The sequence below is a fragment of the Mastigoproctus giganteus genome, chromosome 4, assembly GCF_048544385.1.
Source record: "Mastigoproctus giganteus isolate SK-2022 chromosome 4, ASM4854438v1, whole genome shotgun sequence".
In the NCBI taxonomy this organism is placed as follows: Eukaryota; Metazoa; Arthropoda; class Arachnida; order Uropygi; family Thelyphonidae; genus Mastigoproctus; species Mastigoproctus giganteus.
In genome coordinates, this window is record NC_143578.1 from 85275371 (window position 1) to 85299682 (window position 24312).

General features: G+C 34.7%; 1 protein-coding gene across 2 annotated transcripts in view; it reads left to right on the plus strand.

Annotated features, from left to right (window-relative positions):
- The window catches only part of LOC150086881 (pre-mRNA-splicing factor ISY1 homolog), a 235017-nt gene extending 211060 nt beyond the window's left edge, over positions 1 to 23957 (plus strand). For both annotated transcript variants that reach the window (XM_090371648.1, XM_090371649.1), the window contains exon 9: positions 23847 to 23957. In XM_090371648.1, the coding sequence (XP_090227774.1) occupies positions 23847 to 23957 (111 nt within the window). The remainder of the gene's footprint in view (positions 1 to 23846) is intronic.
- Positions 23958 to 24312: the final 355 nt, after the last annotated feature.

Genomic DNA, 24312 nt, shown 5'->3' on the forward strand with positions numbered 1-24312 from the left:
CGCTAATCCTTGTTCAGTATATGTTATGCGCTTGTCATGGAAGGTTTCGTCGTTTGTTTTTAATTTATATGCTTATAAATTGAATAAATGTATCAATTTATAAATTGATATGCTTAAAAAATGATAAATCTACCGTTTTGCAGTGTAAAACAAACTTTTTCGAGTGTGTTAACGAAATGTGGCTGGCCTAAAAATCATTCAGAAACTGCAATCTGGGGATTTCCTTTTTGAAATGACTGAACATAGACATCATGGACAAGTTCTTTCTAACCCCTACAAAAATATGGCTACGAATAACAAGAGAAATGTGAAAATATCAAAGAAGGTGATGACATTAGCGAATAAAATTGAGTTATTAGATAAAATTTCTAATGGTGAAAGTGTCTCCTCAGTGGCAAAACATTATAAAATCAATGAGTCAACGGTACGATCAATCAAGAAATCGGAATAAAAAATCCGCCGTAGTGTCCGTGAAAACGCGCTAATTGCTTCAAAAATTTGCTCTGTAACTCGTGATGTTAAATTAGAAAAAATGGAAAAGGCTTTAAATCTGTGGATAGAAGACCGAACTCGAAATAAAATTCCGTTAAGTTCACTCATCATTCGTGAAAAGGCAAAACTCCTTTATCAACACTTTAGCAAAACTGGTGATAACAGGCGCCTCCGTAGCCAGGTGGGAAGGAGCAGCAGCAACACTGCGTAGCACACGCTTCTTGATTAGACCGGGGTTTGAGCCCGTCACCACCAAATACGAGGATGCGGAAAGGTCAGAGAATGACCACCACATATCCCGGAGCAATATGGCCTTAGTTGCTAATGCTCCTAAAAAAACCAAAAAACAAACAACTGGTGATAACACTGGCAGGATAAGTTTTTTAGCTAGCAAAGGCGCTGGATTGAAAGATTTGTTTGAAGTTTCTAATAAATATTACATTTAATATTAAATTGTTTCTTATTTTCATTTCGATGTCATATGCTTGCATTTCACTATATACTGTCGATGTACATAGTCATATTATGAAGGTACATATAATACATACATAGACAAAATTTTAGACTAGTTTTTCTTATATATTTCATACTTTGGAACGGAACCACTTTATTACTATGGGAGCCATAACTCAGTATTCACGTTTTCGGTATTCGCGACATTTCTCAGGAACGTAACCCCCGCGAATAGCGGGGGTTTACTGTATATCTATTAACTTAACTATCTCTAACAGTTGTTTGGTCATTGGTGGCGTCGCTGCTGCCTCCACATGGCAGGGCTATAAACCTGGGAGAAGAAAACAAAGCCAGGACTAAAAAGATCAACAGTGAATGACAACAAATAGTTCCATTATGAATATTTTGATTCAGTTCTTTCATACAAACAAGACAAACCAAATGCATCTAATGCAAAGAGACAAAGAAAAGAGAGAGAGAGAGAGAGAGAGAGAGAGAGAGAGAGAGAGAGAGAGAGAGAGAGAGAGAGAGAGAGAGAGAGAGGAAGAAGAAGGAACAGAGACCCCCTACTGCTCCTTTTTTTTTTTTATATTTTGCTTTTTATATTTTATATTTTACAAACTATCCACTGAGTAAGCTTCCCCCATTTTTAATTCAGAAATGTCTTGAAAATGTGGCTGGCCTAAAAATCATTCAGAAACTGCAATCTGGGGATTTCCTTTTTGAAATGACTGAACATAGACATGCAGAGAGAGAGAGAGACTAATGAAAATATTCACCATCTGCAGAATTACCACAAACGTGACCCACATGTCACCCTGAACCCCTCTAAAGGGGTTTTTGCAGAGTGGGATCTGCCCAGTGTATCAGAGAAGGAAAATGTACAAGAACTAAAAGATCAAACAAAGTGAATACTAAAAGAATAGTTATTAAAAAAAGGGGGAATGCTTGTTCCTACTCATACAGTTATCCTCACTTTCAAAACACCAATAATTATAAAAGCTAGATACCTAAAGTGCGACCATACATTCTAACCCAATCTAATGTTTTAAGTGCAAAAAATTTGGTCACTCATAAACAGCCTGCAGAGGTGTAGCCCTTGTTCCATGTGGATCTAAAAAACACACCCACAAAAATTGCACTTCTCAAGTCCAAATTTGTCCAAAATGTGAAGGTGAACATACAGACCTTTTCAAAGGACTGCATCCCCTGGAAAAGAGAGAAAAAAATTCAAAAATATAAGGTTGAGCATAAAGTCCCATACCAAGAAACAAAGAAGTAGTTTCTGCTACCTGGTAAATCATCAACATATGCATCAATAGTAGATAAATCATCAATATATGCATCATCACAAGCTACATTTTATATCAACACAGACTGATTGCTCAGTGTGTCCGAATACTTCAATATCTGACTGGGCACGGTCGCTGCTCTCCTTACCAAATGAATAACTGTCCCAGAAACCTATCACACTTGCTGTGAAGGCATTGCTAATGATATCTCCACATAAAAATCATACTCAACAACCAACAGAACAAAGATAATGTTGTGGATACTGAAGAAATCTCATATCGAGATTGATGTAATTCTCGAAATTCATCTTAAAGATGAGATGGACATTTATTTATTTATTATACTAAGCATTCCCTGCCAAAAACTGGCATCTCCACCATATCATACAATTCCGTACTTAGAGACATCGATACATGAATCCACTTATACAGTATATGTAAATACACATAAATACCTATATTTAAAACACAGATCCAGTTAGTAAAGTCCAATGAAAAACACTCAGGAACTACAACCCCATTAGATGAAGAAGTGTACTAAAGCATGAAGCATATAGTAGTAACGTACCAGCTTGTGCGGTACTAAACTCAGGGTAGTGGAGAATGAAAAAGACCTGAGGGTAATTGTGCCGCCATCAGATATGAAGTTTTCAGAGCAGTGCAGACAGGCTGCCAGAGTAGCTCATGGGGTCTTGTCAGTGATATACAGGAACTTTGCTAGCAGGGATGAGGAGATGATTCTCCCTTTGTATAAGGCGAAGGTCAGGCCACACCTTGAGTACTGCATACAGGTCTGGAGTACTCAAGGTGTGGGTATTTTAGGAAGGATATAGAGTTGCTGGAACAAGTACAGAGAGGGGCAATGAGATTGGTGAGGGGAACAAAGGAGTGTCTTACCAAGAAAGACTTAAGTCCTGCAAATTGCAGCATGTGGAGGAGGCCCTGCGAGGTGATTTGATTGAGGCGTTTAAGGCTTTGAATGGTTTGAGAAAGCTCAATGCTGATGGATTCTTCCTCTTGCTCAGATTATGCACCAGAGGGGAATTAAATTCAAATTGAGGAAAGACAGTTGTGGAATAGATGTGTGGAAATTTGCCTTTAGCTATCTGGCAGTTGATTGCTGGAACAAACTTCCATCTGTCGTTGTTTTGGAAGTTGATAGCTTAAATAAATTCAAGGAAAAAGTGGACAACCTTTTAGAGTGAATGGATGTGTGAAATGGGATTTTTTTTTTTTTTTTTTTTTGGTTGTGCTGTATAAGCTTGCTTTCTTGCATCATATGCCTCTACTAATGCTAATATAATTAAATTACAATAAAATAGTTTTATTTTAATGTAATTTAATTAAATGTTACATAAATTATTTTGCCTATAAATTACAATGAAATACGGTGCAGTAATATGTACACTAAATATAGTTATGTACATATCAATCTTTTCATATTGTGAAATTCTACTATTTTGATATAACTTGTTCATTGTATTGAATTATTATTAATTGGTATTGAATTAAAAGACCATCCTTAAAAATGTTCCGAAAGAGGAGTCAATTTGGAGTGTCATGTTTTTAATCAAAGGTGGACTGAAGGCTTTCTTCATTGAGTACGAAGAAAAAGCAATGTGTTTGATGTGTAAGGAGATTGTGTCAGTTTTTAAAGAAAAATGACACTGCAGCATAAATCTTATGGTCAATATAAAGGAGTGTTGCAAAAATAAGTGTTCAAAGTTACAAAACAAATTAAGAAAACAACAAAACACACTGAAAATATATCATGCAAGAAATTTATCTTCTGTAAGTGTCAGTTATCAAGTGACACATTTGATCACTTTTGAAAGTAAACCATTCAGTGATGGTGAATTTGTTAAAGTGTTTGTTAAAAGTTGTGGAAGAAATTTGTCTGGAGAAATGAACAATGGTACAAGACATTAGTTTGTCTCAACAAACAATTATGCAAAGAGTAGACAATATTGGAAAGAATTTGTTCGAACAACTTTTGGAAACACATAAAACAAATGAAATATTTTAGTATGGCACTGTATGACAGTACTGATGTAAATGACACAGCCCAACTCCTTATGTTCATATGTGGAATTAATGATAATTTTGTATCAGTTGAAGATTCAGCTGATTTACAGAGTATGCGTGGAATAACTACAGGTGAAAATCTTTTCCAAAGTTTTTGCCAATATATTGAAAAGTTAGGATTGAATATTAAAAACCTGGTAAGAGTCACAACTGACAGTGCAAAAAATATGATTGGGAAAAACATTGGACTATGGGTAGAATAACCAAGAAAATGATAGATATCGGAGCTGAACCTATGATTAGAATTTACTGCATTGTGCATCAAGATAAAGTATTGGATCTCCAGTAGGTTATGAATGTGGTTATTTCAACTGTAAATTTTATATGATCATATGGCCTTAATCACTCTTTGTTTCAACTGTTTCTTTCAGAAATTGAAACTGAATACAAAGGTGTAATTTTACATAGTGCAGTGAGATGGCTTAGTTGTGCAAAGTGTTATATCGTTTCTTTAAAATGCATCATGAAATTGATATTTTTATGACAGAAAATGGGAAACCAATAAAATAACTATCAAATATGGAGTGGCTCTTTGATCTTGAAATTCTTACAGACATTTCTCGTCATTTAAATGCATACTTAAATTAAAACTACAAGGGAAAGGAAAATTGGTCTCTGATTTGTATGGTGACATCAAATCATTTCAGAATAAGTTGTTATTATATAAATCCCAAATTGAGCAAGACAATTTAGTTCACTTTGAATGTTGTACCGAGCTAAAAGAGAAACATTTCCAAACACTCGTTGTCTCTTGTTATTACAGTTACTTTTTGATGAGTTTGAGAGTTGATTTGCTGATATAAGATCCCATGAAAAAGACATACGCTTGTTTGAGAATCCATTTACTTCTGTGGCTGAAAACTACAATCCCAGCATGCAACTTGAAATTATTGATCTTCAACCCAAAACATGGCTTTTAAAAAGTATTATAGACTGCGAAAATAAATTTCTTGAATTCTACAAGGCTTTCCCATCTGAAGATTTTCTGCTAATAAAAGAAAATGCCATGAAAATGGCTATTTGTTAGGATCAATGTATGTTTGCGAGCAAATTTTTTCACACATGAAATCAAATATTTAAAAGAAAGAATAACCTTCATTCCATATTGAGAATTGGCTTCAAAAATTTTCAGCCAAATTTTGAATAATTGTCTAAAACCATCCAGCCTTAATAATTTCATTAAATGTTAGGTTTTGTTCAATAAATGTTATTGTGCATATTACTTAATAATAACATTTTTGAATATTTTCAATTTTAGGTGTATCATTATATTTGTTTATTCACCTTAAAATTGAAAATTAGTGATCTTTTCAGGTTGTAAATTTTCTAAAGAGAGCATTTAAAAGCAAAAGTAAGATATTTTTTTAAAAAACAAAAGTAAAGTTTTTTTAAAAAATCAAAATTAAGTAATATTTTTATAATTTTAATAAAATCTAAAAAAATAAATCACTAACATAGATTCATTGCACATAAGTGTTGGGAAGTTGCATTTTTTATAAATAGCCTGAAAGTAAAAAATGGTAACATGAAAATAGAAACTTCCTTTTACATGTAACAAGATATGGAAAATGTAACACACTAATTTTTTGAGAATCACTCAGTGTGGCTTGCGAAACAAATCTAACTTTGAATGTGGCTCCTGTATAGGAAGAGGTTGAACACCACTGCCTATGTCAGTAAGGCCAGAATTGTACAGAACTGGTTGCAGGAATACGAGAGTGATTCAACCTATGGCAGTGGCTGGAGCCACTCACCTAATCTTAATCGAACTGAGCTCCTGTTGGATAAGGTGGAACGAGCTCTCAAGAATAGAAATCCACAACCATCCAATTTGCAACAACTCTGGGAGGCAGTCAAATCAGTATGAATTCAAGGTCAAGGTGCGTTTGATTAATTGCAGTTTCCAGGGTTTCTCCTATATGCTGCTTTAGCATTAGAAAAGGCAATTTTTTCAAATGCTAGACCTTATTTATGTAGGTGTGCGAGTATGTGTTTTGTTATGTTGAGTGATGGCACCTGGCAACTTCGCAGCCAGGGGACACCGGGTCCTGTGCCCCCTGACTCCCAACCTTGGCCACGAGGAGGCATGCCAGGGTCCACATTCTACCTGAGACATTATTATTATTGAAACAGATTTTTTAAATGGAACATATTCAATTTAAAAAATCTGTTTCAATAATAATAATAATTACTGAAGGATTTCTAAAAAATAGCTGATGCACTTTATTACTATTAAATTATTACTACTAGATCATTTACTGTGGCAATCAGTCAAACCTGGAGCCCCAAATTTTCAAAGAAAGGAAAACAGAAGGAATAGTGTGGGAATTGGATGAAAGCAAGAGGATAAAAGGAAAAGGCATCCCCGAAAAGAAGAAAATAGAAGTAGAGAGAGAGATACAAAGAATTTAAAGGAAAGGAGAGGGAAGATACAGGAGAAGTAGGGGAATTGATTAGGGAGGAAAGAAATAGAAGTATGGGAAGAGGGAGATATCCCCTGAAAAATAAGTGAGAAGATTATAACAGTTAATTGAGTATAGAGAAAGAAATATAGTGGAGATAATCAGCAAATAAATAATATTTCCTCATCTGCAAGATTAGCAGCATGGGGAAAGAAAATAAGTTACACTCAAAAGAAGATATGGAGGCAGCCAACACCTTCTATATGGTGCCTCCTTTTAGAAAAGGGATGGCAGTGAAGAAAAAGTGACGGTGATATACCCAAATATGAAATTTGAAATTCGTCCCATGCCTCATGGTGAAGTACTACCTATTCCTGAACCACTCTATTGTTTTTCTGTACACTCTGATGAAGATGAAGACACTAATGAACATCAACTTGATATACACGAAGAAGTACAGCAGCCGTCTACGTCAAGGGGTCTACCGTTTTATCCAAGCCTTTATCCTTCTGAACCACAAGATTATAGAAAGTGAGTTTAATGAACTCATCAGGGATCTTGAACTGCAGAAGAATAAGGCAGAGCTTTTGGCCTCGAGGCTACAACAGTAGAATCTTCTAGATCATTCTGTGGAAATGACAGCATTTCATACTTGAAATAAAGACTATGATAAATTCTGTCAAACAGAAGTTGAACTCACCGTTTGTAGAGATTTGATGATCTAATGGCAGCAATGAACATGAGGCACGTTCCCAAAGAATGGCGATTATTTATGTATGCTTCTAAGATTAGCCTTAAGGCTGTGTTATTACACAGTGGAAATAAGTTGCCTTCAATACCTCTTGCATATGCCATCCACAAAAAGGCGCCTCCATAGCCAGGTGGGAAGGATCAGCAGTGCGTAGCACATGCTTCTTGATTAGACCGGGGTTTGAGCCCGTCACCGTCAAATACGGAAGATGCGGAAAAGTCAGGGAATGACCACCGCATATTCCCGGAGCAATATGGTCTTAGTTGCTAATGCTCCTTAAAAAACCAAACAACCTTCCTAAACAACCATCCACAAAAAAGAAACATATGCAAACATGGAGAACATCCTCTTAGGTGTGCACTATCAGAAGTATAAGTGGCAGATATGTGGTGATTTAAAGGTAATCACCATTTTATTAGGACTACAAAAGGGTTACACTAAATATTGTTTGTTTTCTCTACGAATGGGATAGTCATGCCAAGGATATGCACTATGAGAAGAGGAGTTGGCCTCAACGAAAATCATTAACATCTGGAATGAAGAATGAAGCATTTGAACTTCTGTTAAATCCAAATAAAGTTTTGCTTCCACCACTTTACATTGAGTGGTGGAAGCAAAACTTTATTTGGATCTAACATGTCCTGTTCCGAAAGGTTCAAAGAAAACTAATAGTAGTAATTTTAGACCAATATAAAGTGCGTCACTTTTTTTTTAGAAATCCTTCAGTGATTATTATTATTATTGAAACAGATTTTTTAAATGGAACATATTCAATTTAAAAAATCTGTTTCAATAATAATAATAATTACTGAAGGATTTCTAAAAAAAGGTGATGCACTTTATATTGGTCTAAAATTACTACTATTAGTTTTCTTTGAACCTTTCGGAACAGGACATGTTAACCAATCCTCTGGAAATCACCATGTTAATTAAAAATACTAATATTTAAATACAGAAAAATCTTGCAGCTTTAATACAGTGGGAATTTGATAGTTAGCAATTGCAGATGTATTGGAAAATTACTTTTTGATTTTCTTAACACTCGATGCCATAGTCATCATGCATAAGAATGTTCAGCAGATGTATCTTCATATTTAACTGCATATCATTAATAGTGTACAGTCAAAATATGAGCTATCTAATCAGACACATTGGCATTTACCATTAAATCATTTTCCATACAGGGCCACATGCCTTAAAATGTACCTTTTTTTTTTTTTGCATAATTTTCAGTCTCTGTAATTCTGTGTACAGTCAGTCCTCGTATAGCACGATAGTTGTGTTCCTAGAAACCCTCGTGCAATGCAAAATTGTGCAATATAAACAACAGGCCCTATGAGAAAAATGGGGTTAGGTGCCAACCACCCAAGATTGAACACACATTTGTAACGAAAACATTACCAAACACAATAAATAATCATAATAAAATACTTACGCATTTTATTACGACTATTACGTAATAAAATATTGCTAATGCTTTTACTTCTATCGTAAGCAAACTTGTTTTTTGTTTGATTTTCTATCCAAACAGATGACAGGCGTTCCATCTCTACCAATTCTTTGTGTCTTAATCTAATGGATTTTAATTACACTTTGAGTTGTTCCTGCTATGAAAGTTGTTTTTATTTTCTCTGCATTCTTTCTAATTCTCGGCGTTGCCTCATTTAGGTCTGTAGCATGTGCAATATCACATGGTCTTTCATTTCGCTCAAAGCGTTTCACAATTTCATATTTTTTTTCTCTATCGACAGAGGCGGACTGGCCTAAGCCTTACCGGGGAAACCCCTGTGGGCCAGAGGCCAGTGTGATTTTGGCCATAAACACTAGTATGAGGCCACTATAAAATTTCCTAGGTAAGAATTTTTGACCCAGTTCGCCTCTGTTTATCGATATTGCTTTTCTTTTTCTCTCTGAATCTGCAGTATCTTCACCAGGACGCTTCCTTTTCACACCTTTTAAGTATTTTACTCATTTTTAGGGAATAAAGCACAATTACAAAATGAGGGGGCACGCTTGATACACATAAACAAAGCTGCGCGTGTGTAGAGCAACTGAATAAACAACACCATAAAGGCAGAGATACACTATTAACACTTCACATTTTACTAAAGCACATTTCTAGGGGTTACTACCATAAAACAATAAAAAACAATTTCCAGTTGCGTTTCTGCTAGTGGAATCTGTTATAAACTGGTAATAAACTCGATCCAATTGCATTTGCGATTATACCGATAGCTGGAATTGTGTTGGTTTTTACGTTATTATGGTGAAATGTGTTTCCCCTTCACTTATATAAAAAACATAAATACATTTTCAGAATCTTCTCTTCATTCCTATCGTGTTGCGTTCGGTTGGGATGCTGCGTTCGACTGCCATTTCTTGTAAACACAAAGGCGAATCGTGCATAAGCGAATTTGGTTCGTGTTATATAAGATATCGTTCCCCTGTTTATAAATCGTGTATGATCGAATTCATGTAGTGTAAACACGTGTTATACGAGGACTGACTGTACTATTAAAATGATCTTGTACTCAAACTTACATCTCCTGAAGGATCACTGTGCTGTAATTTATACGGTGCTTTCCTTTTATGAAAAAATGAAGATAGTCTTTGACTGTGTGGTAGTTACAGCACCACAATATTCTATATACCTTCAACATGGAGTTCCCAGTAATTGGTGCCAGCCAGTGAGAAAGCAGGCTAAAACACCTTTGGTTTGTAGAGTAACTATTAATCAGAACCCTATTCATAATAACTGCACAATCCTACACCAACCATTATTAAATAAAATAAATAAATAGTGTTGTGTTATATTAAAATAATAATGATGCAAATAAACAAAATAAATAGAATGATATAATTCCATCGAATAAAACTGATATCCTTGTAATAAGTAAATAGAAATGAAGAGCAGATTCTGAAAATTTATTTGTACAGACAGGGTAACTGTCTGTACAATAAAATATGAAATTTTAAACTGTAATGAATAAATTACAATAAACAATGTAGATAAAACACAGGATAATAAAGCATTAAACACCATGGCTTTCAGAGGCATCCACCTCCTTTTTCAAGAGTGAGGCTTATCGTACAGTACATCCATAAATATCAGCAGGCTCATTAAAAAATTTTTGGCAAAAACTTATTTCCCAGTACAGCCACTCCCTGACTAATGTAAGGGTTGCGTTCCGTGGAATGCTACGTAAGTCGGAATTTCCCTGAGTAAGCATTTAGGGAAAATTCCGCACCCGCAACTATGCGTGCTGAATTTGATTGAAGCAAAAAAGAAATGTTCAACGAACTTGAAAATAGAATTATTCAATTTTTTTATCTCATGTGCAGGAAAAATTACAAAAGTGTACCAAATTATAAAATTACAAAAAAGAGAGAGCAGACAGTCATAATGTCAGCAGGTTTTACCTTTTGAGCATTGTTGCCAGAATAACTCTCCATCCAGCTGAAAAATACACTGCTGCGGAAGTTGACGGCTGTGCAGATTTAGAAGGGGTTTTTTCCAACACATCACAAAATTTTTCTGCAGTTGTAGAATTGTCACTGGTGACTTCACCGCATACTTTAATGTTGGGGAAACCAGCATGATGCTTGAACCTATTAAACTACCTGTTGCTTTCCAGGAACTTGGCTTGGGGTTTGCCATACTTATCATTATTTTTATAAATACTTCTTGCTTGAATGTCCATTAGACTCAGGGGCACTCACTTCTGAATCTGATTTTCCATCCATATTATTAATAGCTTTTCCATCTTCTTATAGCACCCAAACTCTGTTTTGTGATCACTTTTGGTGTGGACTGGCCCTAGTGTGAAATACGTTGATCTTTTAATATGTTCTTTTATATGTTCACTGTCCTTTAAAATAGTATTCGCCGCTGAAGCAGTGAGACCTAATTCCCATGCAAAAATGACAAACTTTGTCCTCCTTCGTACTTGTTAATCATTTTCATCTTCATTTCTAAATCAATTTTGTTCCGTTTCCTAGCACTGCCACCACTTTCACTTTCTGTTGATCGCTTTCCCCTCATCCTCGTAATAAATAAATAGAAATGAAGAGAAGATTCTGAAAATTTATTTGTTTTTTATATGATTGAAGATTTCAGTGAAGGGAAAACACATTTTGCCATAATAACATAAAAACTCACACAATTCCAGTTATCGAGATTATCGCAAATGAATAAGATCAAGTTTACTACGTGTTTATAATTAGATGCACTAACAGAAAAGCCCAATAAACTGGAAAGTGCAAATTGTTTTATGGTAGTGACCTCCAGAAATGTGCTTTAGAACAATATCACAAAGGCATTTGACATTGATTCTTATAACCGAACATTATGATGATGAAAGTGTAGTGAAATTTCCATTATAAAAATGTCCTTTTAGAGAGATAAATAGCTTAGTTATATAGTGAAATTTCAATTTCCAAGGTCTTGGAACGAATTACCAAAAAAAAAACAAAAAAAAAACGAATGTGTTATTGGGCTCACATTACAATATTTTCACTATACCTCCATTTATTCCTATGGGATGCAAAATACATTTCCACGATTTTTTTTTAATGTTTGCACCATCCAGTAAAAACACGTAAATTTGAATTTCCGTAAGTCGAGTGTTACGAAAGTCGGGGAGTGCCTGTACTCACCTCCTAAACAGGAAAGCTGATAATTCTAGGCATATTATCTTCACTCTGTTTTTGTTCCTCTCTTCTGGTTCAAATAAAGCAGTTTGCTTGTTTTTTAAAATGTTATGCCAGCATTTGAAAATCCAAACGTAACGCTTTGGATTTTCTGTGCAAATTTATTATAGAGGAGAGGTGAGTACTGGAAATAAGCTTTTGCTAAAAAAAAATTTAATGAATTACCATAGATACTCAAGTACATTTTGAGTACAAGTTGACCTAGCTTTGGGTCTCGAGAAGTCAGAAAATGTATTGAGCTGTATAAAAGTCAATATTAGAAAATGTATTGAGCTGTATAAAAGTCAATATTAGAAAATGTGCTTTGAGGACATAGTTGAAACTGGCCAATTCCTATGGGTGAAGCATGCAAAACTATTCGATCCAAAATCTTTTTTTTTTTTTTTTTTTGATAGTAATGAATTGAATATTTATGTTAATGTATTTTGTATTATCAAAGATATTGTTTATCACTTACTTTAATACGTTAATAAGTAAGAACCGTTTGAAGTTGTGTGAAAAAAATTTTTATTGGCAAAAACTTTGAAAAAACAATTTTATTCAGAGCCACCAAAGTCCTCATCTTCATCATTTTTATTTCTGGATGATTATCATACATGTCAAATGAGTCATCATTGCTAGTTTTGAATTTGTCTTTGTTATCTGATTCCTCAAAAATAGTGCCATCTTCAGTACTATTCATAGCATTACTAATGCTGCATTTTAAAAAAGCACATTTATTAATGTCAGAAGGTAAATTCTCCTGTGCTAGTTTTGCTGATCTACAGATAACACTCAAAACAGGGTTCATTAAATTGTTTGCTTTTGTTAACTTTGCTTTGCCTGAGGTTATCCATTGAATTTGCTGCTTTTGAACTTGGTCTTTAAAAAGCTTATTGATGCACACATGAAGTGTTTGCAAAATGTTCTGGTTTCAATTTCCAACTACAGTCTAATCTCATTAATACAAAGTTCAAGGGAGCTAAATTTTCATGTTTTGTATTAACGAGGTTCCCCAAAAGTGTTAATTTTACTAATAAATTAATTAATAAATTTTACCTTATTTATTTATTTTTTTTTGTTACATACTATATATCTAAGAATAATAATAAATAATATCAAAAATAAATGAAAAAAATAATTAATTTAAATGAACAAAATAAAATAATAAAAATAAAAAATAACTAAGAATAATAATAAATACAGGTAACCCTTGTATAATATGGTAATTTGGTTCCTACCAAATCTTGTGTAATGTGAAACCGTGTTATATGGAACTAAGAACCAGTACAAAAAGGGTTTTTTTTTTATAACTATCGGAAACTTAATTTTTATAGTAGTAATAACTTAATATTTTAACTTTATTTTTATAATAGTAACTTAAATAGTAATAACTGAACAAATGTCTTACCGCACAAACTGTGATATTTATATGTGAGATAATGTACATTTATATAATTTTCTTCCTCTTCGTGGCTGCTAAGCACAATCTCTTCTGCAGATTCTAGATTTCATATATCTTCTGCTCTCTTTAAAGTCACAATTTTTTATGGTCTCAAACAAGCACAAGTTCAATAGCACAGAACCCAGGGATCTCTCTACAAAATACAGTGGACCCCCACTTTAAATGATACGTGAAAATTGGAAGAATATTTTCCAGTTCGCAAAATAAAAATAAATAAACGCTTACGTACCTAGCTTAATTAATACGTACTGTAATAAGTACATACTAATTGATATTTCTGTTCACTGATTTTTTTTTTTGTTGTAAAATTTAAAACAGCTTTTAATTGCTTATCATTTAAAATTTTTTAAAATTTAAAATGATAAGCAGTTAATAACAAGAACATGGCACGCACAAGTTACAACAAACACGATATGCACAAGTGAGATATGGAGTAATAAGTTTCTGAAAATTTATTTGTTTTTTTTATATGATTGAATATTTCATGGAAGGAGAAACGCATTTCACCATAATAACGTGAAAACTCACAGAAATCCAGCTATCGGTAGTATAGCATATGCAAGTTTACTTAAAAGATCGAGTTTACTACCCATTTATAATTGATTACACTAACAGAAAAGACCAATAAACCGGAAACTTTAAAAGTCATGGACTGCACGCTTTGAAGTCACAATTTTTTATGGTCTCAAACAAGCATAAGTTCAATAGCACAGAACCTAACCCAGGGATCTCCCAACAAAATACAGTGGACCCTTGCTTTAAAGATATAAAGCACAAATTTAACTTTATTACCTTACCAACTAACAAAGTTAAATTTTACGTGAAAATCGGAAGAATATTTTTCAAGTTAGCAAAATAAAAATAAATTTACGCATATGTACATAGATTAATTAATATGTACTATAATATGTACATACTAACTAATTGATATTTCTGTTCCCTGACTTTTTTTTTTTTTTGTAAAATTTAAAACAGTAAAAGTAATAAGCAATTAATAACAAAGAACACGGCATGCACAAGTTGCAACAAACACGATATGCACAAGTGAGATACAGAGTGATGAGTTTCTGAACATTTATTTATGTTTGTAATATGATTGAATATTTCATGAAAGGGGAAATATTCCCCTTCCATTTCACCATAATAAAGTGAAAACCCACAGAATTCCAGCTATTGGTACTATAGCAAATGCAAGAAGATCAATAAACTGGGAACTACAAATTGTTTTTATTGTTTTATGGTAGTCATCTCCAGAAATGTGCTTTAGAAAAATATCATGAAAGTGATAATGACTAGCTAGTCAACAGCAGGGATTCTCAAAAAGGAATGGAATTGTTGAAAACATAATAGGGTTTTCCCAGCACAGCTCAAAAATAATGTTATGCAAGATTTCCCGCAATTCTCAAACTGTGTTGTGCGAGGATTGCCGTAATTTATCAATTGTGTTAGAGCGAAACCATGTTATATGGCAGTTGCCTGTACTGCATTTTTCAGCAGTAACTCCAGAGAAATGTACCAACTGGGTGGTGTTACCTCAGAGTAGTGGAGAATGATTGACCTGGGGGTAATTGTGCAATCAGATATGAAGTTTTCTGAGCAGTGCAAGCATGCTGCCAGAGTAGATCATGGGGTCTTGTCAATGATATACAGGAATATTGCAAGCAGGGATAAGAAGGTGATTATTCCCTTGTATAAGGCAATGGTTAGGCCACATCTTGAGTACTGCGTACAGGTTTGGAAGCCTCATTTTAAGGAATGTAGAGTTGCTAGAACAAGTACAGAAAAGGGCAACAAGACTGGTGAGGGGAATAAAGAGGTGCTCTTACAAAGAAAGGCTTAAGTTCTGCAAATTGCAGTGTCTGGAGACTAGGCACCTGCGAGGCGATCTGATTGAGGTGTATAAGGCCTTGAATGGATTGAGCAGGCTCAATGCTGATGGGATTCTTCCTCTTGCTCAGATTACAAACCTGAGGGGGCATAAACTGAAATTGAGGAAAGACAGTTGTCAAATAGATGTGTGGAAATTTTCCTTTAGCCAGCAGGTAGTTGATTGCTGGAACAAACTTCCATCTGTTGGTGTGGAAGTTGATAGCTTAAATAAATTCAAGGCAGAACTAGACAAACATTTGGAACGAATGGGCGGGAGAAATGGGAAGGGTTTTTTTTTGGTTGCTGTGCTTGCTTTCTTGCATCATATGCCTCTACTAATGCTAACACGGAAGATGAATTATAATAAATATATTTTTTTATGCAGGAGTTGAAAGCAAAAGAGTGTACTAAGTTATGTGGTTTATTATTTTTAAGTTATTTATTTTTAATCTTTTGTTTGCTATCAGCCAAAAATTAAATTGTACTTTTTTAAATCTATATATGCTTGCATCATGTCTCCCAGTAAAAATTATTTTTCTTTATGCCCTACTGCAGGAGTGGGCAACTTTCAGCCCACGAGTGTGCATAATCTGGCCCATGGTCATTTTCAAAATATATATAAATAAATGGCCCAACGTTTATTATATATATTCTTGAATTAATGGAATATCTGAATTAAATTTTGAAAATACTCTGCACGTTACCACGACAAATGTCGATCCACATATCAATCCTGATAACAATAAAATATTGCAAATTTTCGTACTGAAATTATTGGAATTGTATTTGTATTTTGTTATTATAATTGTATTTTTGTAATTTTATCTTGAATTTGTATTTTGTTTTTGTTATTGATAAAATTAATTATATGTACGTGTATGTATAAATATTACAATAAATAATGTAAAACTGCTTATGACAATTTTTTCATTATACACCATTTTATTAATCCAAAAATAATCATAAAAATTATAGAAACCTAAAGAAAATTTGGTCAATGTGTACCTCACAGACGTTTTATTTGGTTTGCCATTTATAAAGGTTGCCCACCCCTGCCATTCTGTATATGCTTCTAATTAAAATAATATGTACATTCTGACACACCAAAGACTGTAAGGTGAAACAATAAACTGAATAATTTATTATTAATTTTTACACCTAATAATTGAACTTGAAAACTGAAGAAAAAAATTGTATGTAGGAAAAAAATTTGCATTTGCCATCCTTTGTAACATCGCTGATGCAAGCCTCCTTCCCCCCCTCCCAATTCTGGATCTACCCTTGTTAGTTTATTTCAATACAGTAGTTGAAATCAGATAAAATACATACACTTCCCTGTGTTCAATTTTTATCAGGGATTATTTGCTCTCCATAAAATATACCTCTGTAATCCCATAGTATTGTGCCCATTGTAGTCCAATTCTAGTAGTTTCATTTAAATAAAAACTTCCATTCCCCACTTGGGAATGGAAGTTTTTATTTAACTTTATTCCCAGTTTGGCACAGGGGCAAATTCAGGGGTGGGCAGAGGAGGGATATACCCTCCCCTTAACCAAAAATTTGAAATTAAAGAAAAAGAACGCTGGAAGTATTCTAAAAAAAACTCAAAAGCCTGTTCACCATGCTACCCCTTACGATGATACCTGGACCTAGTCGCCATACCCTCCTTTACGGTGATACCTGGATAAGCCACTGGTTTGGCATGCATTTGTCAGTAAAGACTAGCCAACAGCTGATGAGGTTCCGTTAAGCTCTGAAAGAGCTGCCATTGCAGTGTCATAGTGGAACATAAGCCAAAGCTACGAGATTAAATAGTAGTAGTAGTAGTAGTGGCATGTGACGCAAGAAACCAAGTGTATGAGCTTATGCAGCAACAGCCAAAAAAAAAAAAAAAATCACACCATTCCCTCCAAATGCCTGTCCAGTTCCTCAAATTTATTCAACCTATCAACTTCCACAACGACAGATGGAAGTTTGTTCCAGCAATTAACCACCCGCTGGCTAAAGGCAAATTTCCGCACATCTATTCTACATCTGTCTTTTCTTAATTTGAATTTATGCCCCCTCAGGTTCGTAATCTGAACAAGTGGAAGGATCCAATCAGAATTCAGCGAGCTCAACCCATTCAAAGCCTTATACACCTCAATCAGATCACCGCGCAGGTGCCTAGTCTCCAGCCACTACAATTTGCAGAACTTATCTGCAAATTCCTTTATCTGCAAATTCTTAATACACGAATGATCACTGCTGATAACCAGATCAAGAGTATTACTTTCTCTGGTTGCCTCTTGAACATGCTGCTTCAGAAAACAATCATCCAATAAATCCACAAAAGTCTGACTAGTGTGTGAGTGACCAACCCACAAGTTCCAGTCAATATCTGGGAAGTTAAAATCCCCCATTATAAGACATTCCAATTTACTAGCCCACTCTATTTCTCTGTACAATTGTTCATTGTACTCATTTGAGTCATTAGGCCTAGAACACACTCCTACTCTTCCTTTCGCAGTACTTATGTCACACCAAACTGACTCAACAGTGCACTGTTCATCTATATCAACTGGATGCACTTTTTTTGATTTTGTTTTTCTTAATTAACAGCATAACACCTCCTCCCTTTCTATCCTTTCTGTACAAATTGTACTCCTCAAATTCCAGTTCAGCATTCCTTATATCTGTGTGAAACCATGTCTCTGCTATCCCAACAATATCCGCCTTTGATGTCTTGACCAACACTTCAAATTCATCTAATTTATTTACTATACTTCTAGTATTGGTATACATGCAAGCATACATGCTCCTACTCCTAGTTACCCTAACACATCCCATATACCCACCTATTTCAGGATAACTGCCATCTGTCCCTGAAACCCCCAACACCCCACGCTCCAGGTCGCTACTTATTCTAGTGGAAGTTGTGCAAGAATCACTTTCACCTCTGCCTACGGCTACTGTTAAACTATTAGTCCTTGTAGCCCCCCCAAGCTATCAGTTTTCCGACCCACCTAACACTGCCTCGATAGCATCAGCAAATATTCTTGCACCCTTTCTATTTAAGTGTATCCCATCCCTATAGAAGCAGTCTCTCCTGTTAACAAGTACAGTCCAGGCTGAAAAAAATTCTACCCCTTGAGCCTTACACATTCTTTCCAGGGCCGAATTGATCGACAAGGCTCTCATCATATACTCCCTTCTATTGTGTCTGGGCAGAATTGCAGACACTTTCAAATTCAACCCTAATTCTCGGCTTACGTTCGGTACTTTCCTGTACTTGTTAAGTAATTCCGCCGGTCTCCTACCCTTAATATCATTAGTGCCAACGTGTACAACTATATCACCTTTTGTGCCCTTAAAAGATGACATCCACTCTACAATGTCATCAACCTTTGCCCCTGGCAGACATACCCTGGTCCTGTTCCACCTATCCTTTTTACAAAGCATGTTTCCCGTTTCCCTCACAACAGAGTCTCCAACAACTACTAGTTCCTGAGGGACCAGTGCATTCTGCCTTAGGGGTTGCCGCTGTGTTGCGTGATGACCAAGTGCAAGCTCTGGCGTTGATGTGGGCAGCTGAGAGCCTGATGGGCCCCTCAATTTAGATCTTTTGAGGGCATCCACCCTGTCCTTCAAACTCTCATATAGGCCCATAACAATGCTGAGTTGTCGCCTGATTTCCTTACACTCCTTACATCGTGCACACACAAAGACAACCCCCATGGCAATATCATGTTCCGTTCCAGAGAGTTCGACAAACATTTCACAAGTTGCACATTTTTTTAGGCTGTGATGCGTTGGAGAATCGCCCCCCCCCCCCCAGTTCTCCCCCAAGTCACAGCACTCCTACCACTTTGTGCCCGTTGCTTTGCTGCTCTAGTTTGGGGCATGATACTTTCAATAAATTAAATTAATTAAATGTCAATACTACGCTATCTAATAGAAACAGTGGAGTGTATTACTCTATAAATTATACGTTAGAGCTACCTAACTACGTCAATTAAAAATTTGAATTCCCTACCACTATATACAAAAACAATGGCTGAAAGATTCGAACAAAATAACAGTTTTACGTATATTAAGTATTACGTATATCTACAAAACTGTTTATCTAAATTAAAATAAAAATAACCAGCGTAACTATAAGACTACGTATTAAGTACAATATAAAATAACAATTATGTAAATAAAAAGGCAAACACGTATCGTTTTTTCGGAGCCTGCAACTGACAACTGTAATTTTTAAAGAGAGTCAGCGCCCTCTTTGGTCCCAAGTCCTCAGTGAGCTGAAAACTCTTCATGTTCAGAGCTCAAACACAGTAAAGTGTACAAAATTTATTTGGCAATGTCTCCTATCAGTTACACTTTCAAGCTTTTATTTTTCAATATTGATATAGTACTAACTGGTATCCCAAACTCTTTAACAGTGTCATACTTTTTCTTTGCACCATTGTATATTTCTTTGAGAATTTTTTGTCTTGTTCTCTGAAGTTAATGAATTGTAAACTCCTTTTGTTGATTTTTTTTAATGATTAATCAAAAACAAAATGTTATTCAATAAATTCTGTGCACTGACAATAGCACTGAAGTTAGTAATGTTTGCATGAAATCTACCTTACTTTATTTTGGACACTAAATGACACTCAGCAGTCTCTCTCTGATTGATATTGTTTACATGATGTAGAATTCTCTCTTTTTTTTTTTATGAATAAGAAAGAGCCCTTATGGAGAGGAGAAAAAAGTATGGATGGGTGAAGGATTACTGGGATTAGTTGATTTTGTGGTGCTAAGTTTTTTAAACCAGTAGTTTGATGCTATTAGTACTTTAGCACTCCAAAAAATACAAAATGAAGGGTTTGCTATGTTTTACATACCTTTGAATAGGTTTACCAGATAAGAGCACCCTTTAGTTCCCTTCTCAGGTCATTACTTAAAAGTGGGGTTTTTTTTTTTTGGTACACACTTCATTCAAAGTTGTATGTGTACTCTATGAAGAATATTAAACTTTGAATTATTCAAGGTCCTTATTTAAACAATAAAATATCTTTGATAATGTGAAGACCTTGGATAGTAGTAGCAGTGGCAAATGACACAAGGAAGCAAGCTTATATAGCATCAGCCAAAAAACGATACACTTTCAAACTGGCCACTTCCACAATAACAGGTGGAAGACTGTTCCAACAACCAACCAACCACTGGCTGAAGGCAAACTTCCCTACATCTATCCTGCAACCATCCTTCCTCAACTTAAATTTATGCCACCTCATGTGAAGTCTTGGTAAGAGAAAGAATGCCATCTCATTCAACTAACTCAATCCATTCAATGTCTTAAACACCTCAATCTGATTATCCCTGCAGGTACCTAGAAGCTGCAGAACTGAAGCCTTTCTAGGTAAGAGTACCCTTTAGTTCCCTTTAGCAATCTGGTTGTCCTTCTCTGCACCCCTTCCAGCAGATCTACATCTGTCCTAAAGTGAGGCCTCCAAACCTATATACAGTACTCAAGGTGTGGCCTAACCATGGCCTTGTACAAAGGATAATCACCTCCTTATCAGTGCTAGCAAAGTTTCTGTATATCACTGACAAAACCCAATGAGCTGTCTTGGCAGCATGTTTGCACTGCTCTGAAAATTTCATATCTGACTGCAAAATTATCCCCAGTCTTTCATTTTCCACTACCTTGAGCATAGTACCACACAGTTGATAAGTTATTCGGGATTAACTGCTACCTATATGCAGTACATTGCATTCATAAACTTCAACTATCCGCTCAGCCCATTGATCCAATTTTCCTAGATTTTGTTGCAGTAGATCACCCTGCAAACCTTTGTATCGTCTGCAAACTTTGACATTAAGCTTGATATACCTTCATCAGAAATCATTAATAAATATTGAAAACAACTATGGACCCAGCACTGATAACAATAGTCCACAAAGTGCAGTGCCCAATGATAATCACTGTCTTCTTCCACTTAACCATCCCTTTATCCATAGCAGATACTTGCCCTTAATGCCACATTGCTCCAGTTTAGACAGCACACTTAGATAATTCAGTTTAATATTCCCCATAGAGTACACATACAACTTTGGATTAAGTGTGTACAAAACAAGAAACACAAACAGTTTTGGTAGAAGAGGCCTACTAACATCCTCATCAAATACTGCTGAACACTATCATCAGCCTTTTTATAAAACCTAAAGAAGTAATAATTGGATATCAAGAAAACAGAAGACAGCTTGCACACACAAAGTTCAGTCTGTGTTCAGTCTGTTCAGTCAGTGTGTCATTTAACTGCACAGACTGAACTTTTACTAGCTCCCTGACAATGTAAATCCTACATACCTTGACTACAATTAATATTAAGTTTTGTATCCAGGATGCAAAGAACTAAGTTTTACACTGGTTTATGAGTGTAACCAACAATCTCCATATGATCAGGATTTAATTGATCTTGTTTCCCACAGTAATTTTAAGTCAAGACAGAACTGTCAGAATGGGGTATGAATTGCCATTCCTCCAGATCCTAGAATGATAGAGAAAAAATAAAATTTCCATTCCAGTTTAATATTTTTGCATGTTATTATATGATTTTTTAGAATGCAAATAGCTTTCAAAATTACTGTATATCCAGAACACAAGATGCATTTTTTCTCTTGGAAAATATTGGCGAAGATTCCCTTGTGTTTTATGGTCCAAATGTAGTAAATACATATAGTAATATTTTTATCCCTAGCTGGTCAAAATGTGGTGGCTTTCTGAAAAATCTAGCTTTTTTTAGTGTGTGATCATTTCAGACCACATGTAAGAGATTATCAATAAAGCACACATACTAATTGAATGTACCTTGTTCAACACTGCCCGGCAGTCTACTTTCAGCTCCATCTCAAACCCTATGTCACTCAGCAGCATCATATGCAATGACGCAGAACTCTGAATTTTTCACTTGAAACGAATTAAAATGTACGATTGATTCTAATTGCTGCCAGAGCAGTTATCACATGTACCCTCACTTACTTTGATAGGCACAATATGGCCTATGTAGCACTTGCACCAGAAACTCCCACAACAACAACGTGTAAGAAATGCAACAAAATGGGTGGTTGCTGGATTAAACGTCGAGTTAGTTATAATTTGAGAAGGTTTTAGCCAGCAGCCACTGAATATCTCAATTAACAAACCCTTTTAAGTATTCATTCATTCATGCATGATGGGATAAAAGCACTAATTTGTTGGCATTAAGTGACTAAAAATTTTAGGGGTATGTGAATGGATTTAAAATTCATGGGAATTACTGAAACACAAGATAAAAGGTTGCTATATTTAACAAAGAAATTTGTGGCAATGTTCTTGTGGCACTGAAGATGTTACACACTCTGAAAAATCTGAATGTTCAGATTATAATATTAGTAATAGAGGTGTGTGGGGCAGTAGATTTTGGTTAGTAAGACTTGTGAATAATTTCAATTCACAAGTCTTACTTGTGAATTATTTCAATTATTACTAAAATTCCCCCACCCCCAAAATTTGCTTTCGAAAACATGGATACACCTTATATCATCCAGAAAATATAGTATTTAATGTGTGCTACAATGTTTTAAACCAGAGGCCAACAACCTTTTCCGTTGCACAGCCACATTAAAAATAAATGACGTTGCAAGGTTGATCTCTCACAATATTTTACAGGTGTATCATTATTTTAAATAAAATACCCTATTATAGAATAATTAAAATTTTATATTATAAAAACACATTTGTAAGCACCAGTTCTACCTGCTTACAAATACATTTGTAAGCAGGTATATAAAAATATTGAAGTAAACTTAAAAATTAATTCAGGCAAGTAATTCATGAGATTTCTGGCATTAGTTATTCTCCAGAAAATTATATTTTTATTTCTATGCACTGTGTTTGTTTTAAACTGTGGCATTGATAAGGCCCTAAACTGAAATCGGAAATCTTTACACGTAAATAGTTATCACAAAGGTCCTTTTAGTCAGAAAGTAATCTAAAAATGTGTATTTTATGTTAAAGCTTTCAGGATTGCTGATCCCCTTCCCCAATAATGTTAGGGATAGAGTGTAATACAGATTATAGTTAATAATATGAACTTTACTTATGGTTCAGTTTACATTCAAACAAAAGATTATAAAGTTATTATTCAGTGCTAGTATTAGCTCTACATTTTTCCTTTGGTTCTCTTCAAATTTGTGTGCAAATTTTACTCTAGTGAAAATTTTATTTATTTTATTTTATTTTTTTTGGCCAGAAAGTTTGAAAATGAATAGTGTCATGTTGCTTACATCTATATATCACATTGTTGAGTGTAATGCTTGAAATATTATCTTTTATGTAGGTTGAAGAAGCACTGGTTCAGAGGAAAAAAGATGAATTATTGAGGCTATATACAAGTGATTCACTTCAACAAGAGACAGAAGAAGTAAAAACACTACTTGGCATGCGATGAGGCATTTTGTAGAAATTTAGTAACTGAGATTATGGTATGTTACTCAGTTATTGAGATTTCAGATTAAGTTTCTATTTGAATTATAAATGCTGTAGGTTTTCAGCCCTAAAAATGTATTAGTTGAAGAAGCTTTGTAATTATTCATAAGGTATCTCTTTGATATATACTAATTACTAGAAAAAGGTTTTTTTTCTTTGTCTAAAGTCTATTTATTTTTTAAAAACAAAGCTTAACGTCATACAGTATAAAAGTTCTCTGTTTTAACCAATCACATAACCGTTATGATTTTTTTTTTATTTAGTGACATTCAGGATTTTGTACTAGATTCTGTTATCACAAAACAAATGATTGATTA